Raw genomic sequence first — 13,601 nt, forward strand, 5'->3', positions numbered from 1 at the left:
CTACAACATTTAACAAATAAGACACAAGAGGGAAACTGGTACACAAGGCTTTGGCTAGTGACTGATTGAAATGCATGATGCAGAGTTATCTATTGTGCAGTTGGTATGAGGGACCTGATAAACAGATAAGATGATTGTTACCTGAGAAGCAGTGAGTCAAATCAGTGGTTACAATAGCTTAGTTCTGAACTGCCAATTAAAAATTACAAATCATGAAAGCACCAGGGTTTGAACGAGTTGATGAAGGTTTTGTAGGACTACTTGCTTGCTCCCTGGGGTGGCTTCTTGTGGAGAATGGAGTCTGATGTGCCGGGGTGAGGAGCTGGGGTCTGGATCTTGTAATGCTGAGTGAGTCAGCCGGTCTGGACTTGAAAAGTTCCCATTGGAAGAAAGCTCCTGGTTTATGCTCTCACTCCAGGCTTATGAGGTTTCACCTCCTATTGTTCTAAATCACATCTTCAAACTAGCAGAATGCAAGCTTTCCAACAGCATGGCAGAAATCAAGAAGGCAAAAACAAAAGCAAGAAGAACCAGCAAAAAGCAGCCTAAACAAAAACAGAGTCTCAGATAAGACACTGTTTTAAAGTTTCTGTCTGCCTGCCTAGAAGGTGCATCCTGGCCAATCTCAGGGGTTGTAGAGTTCTGTGGGAGCAGAGTCGGTCCCCTCCTGTCCACAGACAGGTGTGTACAATTCCATATTGTGGTTATTCTTTTAATCAAATTATTTACAATTTAACAATTGCATGATTCCTAATTTTTCAATTTCAATAGTAGCTTTAGTTTTCTGAAAGTGAAACAAGCAGAATGGTACTAAACATGATAGTGTTATCATGGATGATGGGATTATGTTAGTGGTACATTTCTTGGCTTAAAGGCAGTGGAATAAAAGTCTAACTAAAGTACATAACACATATTGTGATATACATACACATACTAACATACAATATTAATTGTTCTCAGACAAAATCTAAAACTACATTTGTAATTCCATGGGTTTTACAGTCCTGACTGCAAATGGCAGGGGTCTATTCCATTTGAGTGTTTGCGTGTGTGTGTTATGGTAAATGTCTGTGAGTGTCACTGGACCATGGCATCTTGTGGAGCATGTCTTGTGCCTTATGCTGGTTTGCCCAGTGATCAGTTCTTGGGTTGGTCATTCAAGTCCTGAAAGTCAGAATCCACAGTAGGATTAAAGTTGGTGCCAGCTGGTCTGTGTGTGTGACTGGCTCCTGGGGGTGAGTTATGATAACCAATGGTGAGGATGTTTATATAGAAAGATAAAAAGAAAGACAATATATACACAAAGGATGGGTACAGAAGTGCAGTTTTAGTTGGGTCCCTGCTCATATGAGTGTTAAAGGTAATGAAAAAGCAGATGAATTAGCAGTGAAGGCTCTTAAAGTGTATGACGACAAAGTGATAAAAGTAGCTTATAGTTGCAGAGTGTCAAAATCAGTAATTGGAACAGCCATGATTAATGCCTGGCAGAGGGAATGGGATACAGACAATAAAGGGAGACATTATTATAATATACAGAAGAAGTCATCATGTTCAACAGTTTAAAGGTGCAGTTATAATACCCTCCTTTAAGGTATCTAGCGGAAGGACTTAGCAGAAATGAAATAAAATATTTATCAGTATGTTTTAGTAAGTGTATAATCACCTTAAAATAAGAATTGTTGTATTTTTGTTACCTTAGAATGAGCCCTTTATATCTACATAGGGAATGGGTCCTCTTCCAAGGAGCCCACCATGTTGCACTGCATATTTCTACAGCAGCCCAGAGCGAACAAACCAAACACTGGTTCTTGAGAAGGCCTTTCGCATTTTTTGTGAGTTTTGTGGCCACCTCAGGTTTTCCTACACACTTGGATAAGGGTGTATTTAGTTCAGTTCTGCAACCTCACTGCTAGAAGCTGCTGAATCACACACACCGGTCCTTTAAAGGAAGATATTGAGGAGGAAATCATTACAAGATTAGGCTTCGGGCTTAACTCCATGTTATACTTAATGGGGGAAAGTCAATCAATACTGTGTCAATGGTGTAACACTCTGAAAGATGTAGAACACATTATCAGAGAGGGCGACATTAAGAAATATAGTACATGAGACAGGGCAGTTGAATGGAGTTTAAAATCACTACAGAGCACAGGACAGGAGTAGGAAATGGGGTGTGATTTATTTATTTATTTTGTTTGTTTTTCTATAGATCAATCAGTATTCAGATGATCTTATGCCATGAATCTACACACTCTGATACAGTAGGAGGCGGTATGCACCTTTGTGTTCCGCCAATAATCTCGAAGAAGAAGAAAGACTAAATCGTTCACAGGTGATTTTACTTATTGCGATTAACGAGGGCGTGTCAGTGTGTCCTGACCTCTGTGAACATGCTGCATCTGATCCTTGCTGCACTTTTATTCACTGAATACCTCAAACATGGTAAGAAATCAATGTTTACATCCTCTATTTGATTTTTGCTCTATGGGAAAGATTTCTCTCATCTGTTGTGTTTCAGTTGAAACCGGTCCTATACGGGAGTCCAGTAAAGGTAGAGTTTGTTCTTATTCCAGCCTGATATGTTGACATGACTGAGATTTTAATGTTTCTTTTAACGTATAAACACGTTTTATTTCAGCATTTAAAGAAAACTGGTTCACCAGGGCGTTGCATTATATGGAGTCCTACCCAGAAACTTTAGAAGGTGAGCGCAGAATGTCAATATTTTAGCCTCCTAATATATGTTTAAAAAGCTGTGAGGAAAAAGGAGAAATCTGTATTAATGTGTATTTGTTGTGACTTTATTGACAGAGCTAATGTCTAAGGACTCTGCAGTGTTGGAGGGTGACATGATGCTGTCAGTGAGTGAAACTACCTCATTAGTCAGTTCATTTTTATAACTATTTTAATTGCTTTGTACTCTCAGCAAGCCCTTTTATTAGGAACACCTGTGCACCTGTCTAATACAACAGCTCTGCCATAAATTCTGTTTTTATGAAGCTTATAGATTTTCAGTTTGTGTTGGCATTGTCAAAAAAAGGTGATAATTCTACTTCTGTTCCTCTTAATTCTTCTCTCACCTTTCTGACAACGCCAACAAAATCATAAAATGTATAAGCCTGGTAAAAGTAGAATTTATGGCACAGCTGTTGTACTGGATTGCATTAGATTGCACAGGAGTTAATACAGTGCAGGGTGAGTGTAGATCAACTGGCTCATAGTTTATCACCACAGGAGGTTAAAAACCTTTAGGTATAAATGTACAGATTTACTCTGAGTTGAATTCCAAACTAGAAATTCTAAATTGGGCCAAAGCTGAAGACTGTTCCTGGTTTCACAGTAATCTTTAAAGACAGATGAAATAAATAAAGTTTTCCTTCTTCTGCTGCGTCTCTTCATCTCTTACGTGCAGTTTTTCTTTGCCCACCTGCAGTAAGAAGCAGTAAGAAGCGGAGCTGCAACAATTAGCTGATTAATCGTTTAGTTGATAGAAAGAAGTTTAATCCACAATCTCCTGTTTTTGATAATCAATTAATAGTCTTTTTTTTTTTTTTTTTTCTTTAAAGAAAAAATGCAAAATTGTGTTTCCAGCTTCCAAAATATGAATATTTTCTGGTTTCTTTAGTCCTCTGACAGTAAAGTAAAGAGTGTCTTTGGGTTGTTGACTGTTGGGCAAAACAAGACATTTGAGGACGTCACCTTGTGCTTCAGGAAACAGTGATCGACACTGTCTGACATTTTGACAAAACAACTTATTGATCGAGAAAGTAATTGACAGATTAATTGATATGAAAATAATCATCAGTTGCAGCCCTGGTAGGAATATTTATTTTATTTTATGATATGGTATATGTCTGACACAAGTTGCCCAGCTTTACTCCACATCATTTGGGTCTAAATTATCTGATTTAATCGCATTTTAGTTCTAAATTAGCAGCAATGAAGTCCAGTCTGAGCTCTGACAGGACCTCCATCCTCCGTTTTGTGTTCCTGGTCTTGAAGAGGGACTCCGTTTAAAGACTTAACAGTTTTAGTTTCTGTTAAGCTAATCATTGATTGTTCAGTGTATAAAATATCAGAAAATAGTGAAAAATTCAGATCATTATTCTCTTAAGCCCACGTTAACATTTTGTCCAATCAACAGTCCAAAAACTAAAGATAAACTGTACATATGACAAAGAAAAGCAGCAAATCATCACATCTGAGCAGCTGAATGAGAATATTTGGCATTTTTGCTTGAAAAAATGACCGATTATCAAAATAGTTTACAGATTAATTTTCTGTCACTCAATTAATCGATTAATAGTTGCAGTACAAAATCAAATATATACAATATATTTGAAATGTCAAAGAAAACTAGGATACAATAAGTTAAAAAAAGGACAAATAATTATAATAAATATAGAGACTGAAGTAATAATACAAGCTGAGAAGATGAATAAATAAAACAAATATGCAAAAATAAATTTAAAAATATGTGGTAAAATAAGGTAAAAGGCATTTTACTTATGAATGAACTTGGTGGTTCAGTTGCATTGTGGGTAATGTAGGCGCCAGGTTTTGACTAAAATGTGTGGAATAGAAAAGACTTCTTTCCTTCTTTTTCTTCAGTCCAACAGAGGAAATCGTAAGTGAGCCAAGACTTGACCTGACCAGAACAGTGCTCAGTAGCTGGAAGCTTTCTTTTGTAACTGCACTTAAACACACTTGAAGTATATTTATTTACTTTCTCCTGCAGAGTGACAGGAATGCAGTAGACCGCACGTGGCCAACAACGCAGATACCGTACGTCATCAGTCAAGAGCTGGGTGAGCTGTCATGTCACTTTACTGTGTGTCAGTTAAAGAAACAGATCACTACAGATCACTGGTCCATGTCTTTAATTCACTGGGGGGGTTTTTTGTTCATTTTGCAGCCAGTCGGACAGACGACATCCTCTCTGCTATGAAGATGGTGTCAGAAAACACTTGCGTTTCCTTCCACAAGCGAACCTCTGAGACGGACTACCTGCTCTTCAAAACCAGCAAAGGGTATGATAAGGTGGATTTTTAATTGTGCATGAGAAATAAAGGGATGCAACTAACAATTATTTCTATCAACAACAACAACAATTCTCAATTAATCATTAAGCCTCTAAAATGTCAGATAACAGTGAAAAAGTGATGTCTTCAAGTGCTTGAAAAAATAATCTAGTTACTGTTGGATGCTTAATAACAGTCCAAAACCCCCAAATATTCAGAAAAATATATCCGTCTATCACATAAGATGAAGAAAAAGCAGCAAATTCTCACAATTTTACTTTAAAAATAATCCCAATAATTGAATATTAAAATAGTTGGAGCTACTGTTAAAGCTCTAAAAGAAGTGTCTCAAACATGAAATTGGGGATAATTAATTTGTGCATCGACTATATTGCACATTGCAGCTGTGCTTCGTATGTGGGCTTCATCGGTGGTGAGCAGGGCGTATTCGTCGGGCCGCCGTGCATCATGGGTAACATCGTGCACGAGATCCTTCACGCTCTGGGCTTCCACCATGAGCACACGAGGACGGACCGCGAACAACACATCACAATTCTCCCTCATAATATTATGGCAGGTACTGTTTGTGCTCATGTATAATTAGATTTCGTGTCTTTTGTGACTGAGTGAAAATAAGAAAGATGTGTTTTTCAGGGATGGAGAGAAACTTCAAAAAGCAACAAGGCGAAACCTTTGAACTTCCTTATGATGTAAAGTCTATCATGCACTATGGAAGGTAACGTGTCCGAAACATAAAACAGCTCAAAAGTTTTCTCTGTAAAAGTTATGTTGTGATGCTGTTTTTATTCCTGTTGCAGTGGCTTTTTTTCAGCTAACGGCCTGCCCACCATCGTACCAAACGTTGACGTGGAGGAGATGGGACAGAGAGTCAAAATGACAGAGATGGACATCAAGAGAGTTCGTCACCTCTACAGCTGTGGTATAATTTCTACTATAATCTGGTTACTGTTGGATGCTGCAGACTGAACTTGTATAGCGCTCAACAGACGAAGCCATTTATAATTTGCCTCATTCACATTCAGCACACTGATGGCGGTAAAACAGCCATGAGTTGCTGGTCTGCCCAGAAGCCGTTTCCACACCCTGTATATGCAGATAGTTGGTTTCATTGTAATCAAGTAATATTAAAGTTAGTGAAATATTGCGACAGTAGTTGAGTCCTGGAGCAGCAGGCGAGCCAACTGTCAATCACAGCTGTCAATCAACGCCCACACAGCAGACATCAAAGCTACTATAAGTCTTCAAATCTTATTAATGGAGCAATAGTTTCCAAATTGACCACCAGCACACTTATCAGAGAAGTTTTTTTTCATAATACACCTAAAATGTAAGTGACAGTCGTCATCCTGTGCAAAAAAGTCTTAAGATATTATGAAGATTCAGTCGTCCAAATTAGTCAAATCAAGACATATGACATCTGAATGACTGTGTGGACACACTGTGGATTTTGGCCTCCATCACTTACACTGAAAGCACATTTGAAGGGTCTTTTAATATCCAGTATGAACAGGAGGAATGATTACAGCGAGGAAAACCTCTTTCACTGTTCATATGGACACCTGACTGTTGTTTTAAGACACACTTGAAAAATTGTGAACCCACCATCATTTTAATGCCTTTTTATATTATGTAAAGCACTTTGAGTTGCTTTGTTGGTGAAAGATGCCTCACAATGACACTTGCCTTGCCTGGAATCAATTGTAAACTGCACTGAAAGCTAATGAAGGACCAGAACAGATGTAGTACTAGTAGTAGTCGTAGTAGTAGTAATAATACATGAACATGATGTTTAACAGTCCTCTGGTCTTTTCCCTCTTTGACAGACTCCACAAAAAAGCAGACAGAGAAGGAAAGCAGTGACGTTAAGAAGGAGGACGATACAGCCAGATACATAATGGTCCATGATGTGAAGACGACCAACCAGAGTCACGATTCAGCCAACAAACCAGAGAAGGATCACCGTCATACGACTGCAGCTCCATCTGACTCAATAAAGAAACTCGATGCTGCCACTGGAGGGCGCAATAAGACCAACGGAGAAAAACTGTGACTGATTTATTTATTAATGAAACCAAAATATACACACCAGTATCTTATAGATTTGTCTTCTCCAGCAGTTTAAAAAACTAAACTTTATTCATGTCCTCCCTCCATTATTTTAAACAAGAAAAATGCATTAAAGCTGTTAATCAACCTGCTGTGTCACTTTATTCTTTCATCTCTGGTTTATTTTTTTATTTTTAATGTAAAAATGTTGACTATGAGAGAAACTAAATACTTTTAGCAGCCAACCTCCTTCCAAAATGTTAAATATTAATTTTCATGCAGACACAGTTTAGTTGATCAGGTTTTCACTATTAAAAGTACTTTGCAAATTCTGTAGCATTTCTAAATACATTTTAATGCAATGTTGTTTTTTCTCTTAGGATTTATATTATGATTTTTAAAGGGATTTTTTAGATATATATCTTTATCCTTCCTGTTGTTGAACTGCTGTGGGCTGGGAGGAGCAGCATTTTGTTTTCTTGTGTATGCAGGTGCACAAGAAAATGACACACTAAATCTTGAATATATTGTATATTATAGATCAGATATATCAGATAACAATGTGAGGGTCTATCGAGCGAAACCAACTCTGATCAGAATATCTGTTCAGAGAAATATAAGGACAGCTCAACACCAATGTGATAAAAACAATAAATTCCTACTGAAATGTGTCCACTGCATCAGTCTTCAAATAAAAATAAAAATAAATCAACAGTAGTGGGAAGTAACTAGGTACATTTACTCAAGTACTGTACTTAAGTACAGTGTTGATGTACTTGTGCTTTACTTGAGTATTTCCATGTGATGCTACTTTCTACATTTCAGAGGGAAATATTGTACTTTCTACTCCACTACATTTATTTGACAGCTTTAGTTATTTTTCAGATGAAGATTTGACACAATGGATAATATAACAAGCTTTTAAAATACAACACATTGTTAAAGATGAAACCAGTGGTTTCCAACCTTTTTGGCTTTTGACGTCTTACAAAAAGCAGTGTGTAGTCGGGGTCACATTTCACATGTCTATGAGTTGTTAACAGCTCCACCAAATAGTGATTTTTCCCTCTAAACTTCTCACATGCTTTCATTTCAATAAATGTTCAAATGTGTGTGCAGTGATGTGTCTTATTGATGTGTTTTTAATAGTTTTTGGACAACAACGGAGGTCTACAGCACAGAGGAATAAGATATATCAGGCTTTGGATACACACACAATACTAGATCAGTTCATTGTTGGTTTGGATCCAAACATGAAATAATCGCCAGACTTAGCCTTTTAAGTTAGTGAAAGACGATGGAAACATGTTGAGCTTCAAGTCACTGCACTTTATTTTTTGGTATTAAACCAAGACCATCATCTTTCTCTAATCTTAACCAAGTGCTGCCAGAGTCTCAACACAACCATAAAATGTTTAACAACGCTTTATTTTCTGAATGGAATTCAGCAGCATTACGTTAGTTTTTGCTTTTGCAATTTAGTTGTATATGGAAGTAATTTCCAGGATTTCCAGGCTTGAAGTGGCTTGAAGTGCCAATTGGATGAAATAAAAGAAAAAAAGCATCACAACACTGAAAACAGGATTGTTAAAGTAATGAAAAGTTGAAGTTTTGGAGATGGAACCTTCTGAAACCTCAAGAAGAGCAGGAGAGGAGGACTTGACCTCCAAGTTCACATTACATGCTGAAGTGGCCCAAACCAGATTTATTTTTCCCTCCAAGTGACTCAGACCTGACTTTTTTCACAGAAACATGAAAAAACCAATCAGACCTGGACCTCTTGCATATGTCATCTTAGATCTGATTCATATCTGACCTCTGGCTTGTGCGACCGCTGTCTGAACGCTCTGATCAAACTTCATGTTGGTTTTTTTTTTAACGTCTCACTTCTCTGCACATATCGCCTGTCGACATCATTCAGTGTCAACTCCTCACAGCCCGGTAACAATAAACATGGAGGAAGAGCAACGACAGCGACGAGGGTCAATGGAGAGAGACGAGGAAGTCTGTCGGACACTTGTGGAGAAGCTTCTATTCAAACACAGCCGTGTCATCCATGTTTATGATTCGACTGTCACAAAAAAAAAAATTACGTTATTGTTATTCTTGTAGACATGCTGCTCACATTTCAGTTAAATCTGTGGATATGTGGCAGTTTAGGACTTAAAGGGAGCCGGATACATGTCACCTGTGAAGAAGAAAATACACATCTGGGTAGAGACCCCTTGATCAACAAGATGCCAACTGTGTGTCTTTCCTGCCTTTGACCACTGCTGATTTGACCCTTTTGATCCTGTCTGAATGCAGCACCCCCCTTTTTTCCTGCCCCTTGATTTCACCTGTCTGGGAGCCCCTTCCTTTACCCCCACCCCCTTAAAATGCTGACCCTTGATCCTGTATGCAAATGCCCTCCCTTCCTACCTTTTGTTAAACCATTTGTTGATCACTGCCTTGATCCTTACTGTATAAAGTCTTTCCATTTCTTCTGCTCTGAGGTCAGTAAGTTCACCGCATTTCCGGAAAGCTATTAAACCACTTCCACCACAGCAAACTTTGAACAAGGACTTGAGTGATTTTCTTCAACACCTGCAAAAATTAATGTGAACAATCAACACAAAAAGATTGGATCTGATTAAAAAATCAGTTTTGAGCAATAAGGCCTGTAATGTGAACGTAATCTAAAATCCTGCCTACAGCTCTGCTTGTACTACTGTCCTCCATTATTAAAATAGTTGAAAATCCCATCTCAGCAAACCAGGTCAAAACTATGGTGTTCAGTTTCAAGGTTACATCCTCTTTCTGTCATCTTGAATGCATAGCAAAGAATTGCTCTGTTCTCTGAGCTGCACTGTTTGATACATGTCAAGTATAAATGTCAGAGAAATTTCCCGACAGCCTACCTGCATGACAAAAAAATTGAGCTGGAGATAAATATTTGATAGTTTTTGAAACCTTTCTTGTCAGTGAAGGTTTTCTAGGAAGCAGGAAAGAACATGTTTGGTAACTTTTTAGGGAAATTCAAAGTTGGTATCTGAAGTTACCTGAGCAGGATTCAGGGTTTAACACTGACCCCTCTGGAAATTATTTTCTACCTGGTTTTAGGAGATAAGCTGACCTCACTGTGTTGTGTTAAACTATGCATCCTGCATACAGGACTTTAAACCTTACCTTGTTTCACTTTGTAGATATCTCTGCTTTAATGTTCAGTTATCAGCTCCACATTTTCCAAAACACTGCTGCAGTTCTCAAAACGTTGAGAGCAATCATCACATCATTTACTGAACAACACAACATTTACTCTTTCCTGCAAAGTCCATCAGTCACTGAAAACATTTAACTTTTGTGTAAGCGAACATCAATAAGTGAATCACTGCCACTCAAATGACATTTACCTTTATCATTGCCCAACTGTGTCACCAAAATAAAAAGACAAAAATGAAAGCATATATTTCAATAAGGAGAGGTCATTATTGAGGATAGCAACAGAGAAGGCGTTGGTGTTTAGACATTGATGTGAAAATTGTTCATTAATAATAATAATAATAACTAATAATAACTTAATTTGTATAGCACCTTTCATACAAGAAATGCAGCTCAAAGTGCTTACAACAAAATAAATTACATGCACCAAGTGCTCCACATGAAAAGAACATAAAAGCATTTAAAAAACATTAATGTAACATAAGATGGAAAATAAAACCCACTTGATAATGTTAATAAAAATAAGATGAAATAAATATATAGAGTACATAGAATGTGTACTTCAGTGGTGGTATCTTGAGACTTAATTAAGCGAAAACTCAAAAAGTATTTCGCTATGTGTACACAATCTGTAAATCGGCGCCTTGGTCTCTGAAGCCATAAGCAAACAGAACCTCCCTACTCCCAATGGACACAGACTCACCACTGGTCTTGATGAACTGAAATAAGCCTCTTTCAGCTTAACCCAGAACATCTTCCCACGGGTTTAACCTCACCGTGGGTCTTATCTGTGTCGGGTGCAACCTGAAGCTGCCCTGGCAAAAAAAAACACTCTTAGTGGTGCTGTGGGGGTTAAAAAGCATGAAGCATGAAGCATGAAGACAGGAGGAAGAGTCTCAACAAGTCCAACAAATTAAACAACAAAATCAATGGTTGGTCAATGAACTCCAGAACGACACATAGAAGTGTTTTCTGGTCTGATGCCCTGATCAGCAGGTCCACATAACCTGCCACTGACTTCCAAAACCAAAAAAACTAATATGTTGTATGATGTGACAACGTTTTGGTGAAAGTTGGGTTTAGAGGAAGATCATGGTTTACTACTTCCATAAAGGATAAGTCTGGCAATATTCTATATTTTACTTCTTGTCAACAAATCTCATGTTTGGATCCAAACCAACAATGAACTGATCTACTAACAAGTATTGTGTATCCAAAGCCTGATATAAAAGATAAAAAACTGCATGCTACCTAAATGCCTGGATGAACAGAGAACAGGTGGTTTTTAACTGCTTTTTAAAAGAGTCCACAGAGTCCAGAGACCTCAGACTTATAAGGAGACTATTCCAATGCGTAGGTGCTGTGAACTAGAATTCACATCTCCCCGAGTCTTAAAACGTGTCCAAGGGGCAGTTAGAAGACACTGGTTAGAGGACCAGTAGTGTGAGGGTGCAGAAGGTCCATGTAGGCCTCTATAAGTGAGCACCAAGAATTTAAAATAAATTCTAAAATTAACAGGAAGCCAATGTAGAGGTGTTAAAATAGGTGTAATGTGTGACCATCTGTTGGATCGTATTAAAAGCCTATCAGGAGCATTTTGGACAGTTTGTAAGTGGTCCAAGGAAGATTTATTTAGGCAGGTCAAAAGAGAATTACAGTAGTCTAGACGTGAAGAGATTATAGCATGTATTAGCATCTCCGTTGTAGACCTCTGTTGTTGTCAAAACATTATTAAAAACACGTCAGTGAGCCACACCGCTGCAGTGGGTGACATGTTCCTTCATCATGAAGAGTTTGGTCATGTTAGTTTGTTTAGAAATGTCTCCAAAGACATATGATAGCGATCACGTTTTCAGAGCAGAAATACTTAAAATTTTAAGTAAATATCATCTCATTCTTACACCAGTATTCCGTTGGTATTCTAAGGTAACTGCATTTACATTTAATATTTGTAAGCAACAAAAAATAAATGAGAATGAGAATTGTGATTTTCATCCTACAATTGCAGTGGTGGAAAATGACTAAGTATATTTATTCAAGTAATGCACTTAAGTATAATTCTGATGTACTTGTGCTTTACTTGAGTATTTCCATGTGATGCTACTTTATACTTCCACTCCACTACATTTCAGAGGGAAATATTGTACTTTCTACTCCACTACATTTATTTGACAGCTTTAGTTACTTTTCAGATGAAGATTTGACACAATGGATAATATAACAAGCTTTTAAAATACAACACATTGTTAAAGATGAAACCAGTGGTTTCCTACCTTACAAATAAACATGCCCACATCACGCCCACACCTCCACACAGCCATGCGGAGGTGTGCCGCAACACCTGATTTGGTCTGAATACGGCCTAACATGCTGCTTATATGCTGAGGCTTCAGTATTAATAATCCAATGATGTCATACAGTAGAAGGTCAGAGAAACCAAACCACTACTTTTACTGCAATACTTTAGCTACATTTTGCTGCTAATACTTACGTACTTTTACTTATGTAGGATTTTTCATGCAGGACCATAGACTGTAAAAAATGATGGATGTAGTCATCATGACACCACCCATTGGTTTGTTGACTCCCATTTTGAATCCTTGAGTTTGCATTTCTACCATAGCCATCTTGTGTTTTTGGAGCCAGAAGTGACCATATTTGGATGAGGATGGAGCTGACACTAACGCTAGCTGCTAGCTGCTAGTGTGGCCACGCCCTTAATTATGCATAACTTTAAGCCTTAATAAAATTTAAACGGGTGAGCTATATAAAAATTCACCCTTGTACAGTTGTCATGAATGGGGAAATTTGCTATAGAGACCAAAAAAAAAAATTTCTACCAAGCTGTAAACATGTTTATTTCTGCTGTAAAGTTGGCCATCTTAACATGGGGGTCTATGGGGATTGACCATAGACTGTGAAAAATATGGACGTAGTCACAGGGACGTCACCCATTGGTTTGCGAACTGCCCTTTTGAAGTCTTGACTGTAGCGATTTGACCATCACCATTTTGGATTTGGCCGTCGCCATGTTTGATTTTTGGAGTCAGAAGTGACCATATTTTGACAAGAGGGTGTAGCTGACCATAATGCTAGCTGCTAGCTTGGCTAGCATGGTGCATTTACAATCTTTGGTTAACAGTGATAATGCTAATGCTTATGCTAATGCTAATTTTCGCTGGAAAAAAACAGGCCTGTACTCACTGGAAAAACTGATCATCTGATTCATTGATGGTTCTTTTATTACAACCAAACACTGAACAAGACTGTTTTTAGGCGACCACAATGTTACAATTAACTTTAGTGAACTGA

The 13,601-nt window shown here is 37.8% G+C and overlaps 2 protein-coding genes across 2 annotated transcripts in view; both read left to right on the forward strand.

Annotated features, from left to right (window-relative positions):
* Nucleotides 1-13,601, forward strand: part of LOC122968041 (oocyte zinc finger protein XlCOF6-like) — an 813,118-nt gene that overhangs the window by 17,691 nt on the left and 781,826 nt on the right. The window lies entirely within an intron of this gene.
* On the forward strand, nt 2,342-7,235 carry LOC122968071 (low choriolytic enzyme). Its single transcript, XM_044333020.1, has 10 exons — nt 2,342-2,442; nt 2,519-2,551; nt 2,639-2,704; nt 2,812-2,861; nt 4,739-4,808; nt 4,916-5,030; nt 5,426-5,598; nt 5,676-5,757; nt 5,840-5,961; nt 6,866-7,235. Exons 1-10 carry the CDS (start codon nt 2,391-2,393, stop codon nt 7,090-7,092), a joined length of 990 nt encoding a protein of 329 aa, XP_044188955.1. The 5' UTR covers nt 2,342-2,390; the 3' UTR covers nt 7,093-7,235.

This window comes from Thunnus albacares, chromosome 18 (genome assembly GCF_914725855.1).
Source record: "Thunnus albacares chromosome 18, fThuAlb1.1, whole genome shotgun sequence".
NCBI lineage: Eukaryota > Metazoa > Chordata > Actinopteri > Scombriformes > Scombridae > Thunnus > Thunnus albacares.

Coding starts and splice junctions, on each gene's coding strand:
- LOC122968071 (XM_044333020.1), top strand. CDS start 2,391: ATGCTGCATCTGATCCTTGCTGCACTTTTATTCACTGAATACCTCAAA. Junction 5,758..5,839: donor TCTATCATGCACTATGGAAG/GTAACGTGTCCG, acceptor TTCCTGTTGCAG/TGGCTTTTTTTCAGCTAACG. Junction 5,962..6,865: donor TCGTCACCTCTACAGCTGTG/GTATAATTTCTA, acceptor CCTCTTTGACAG/ACTCCACAAAAAAGCAGACA.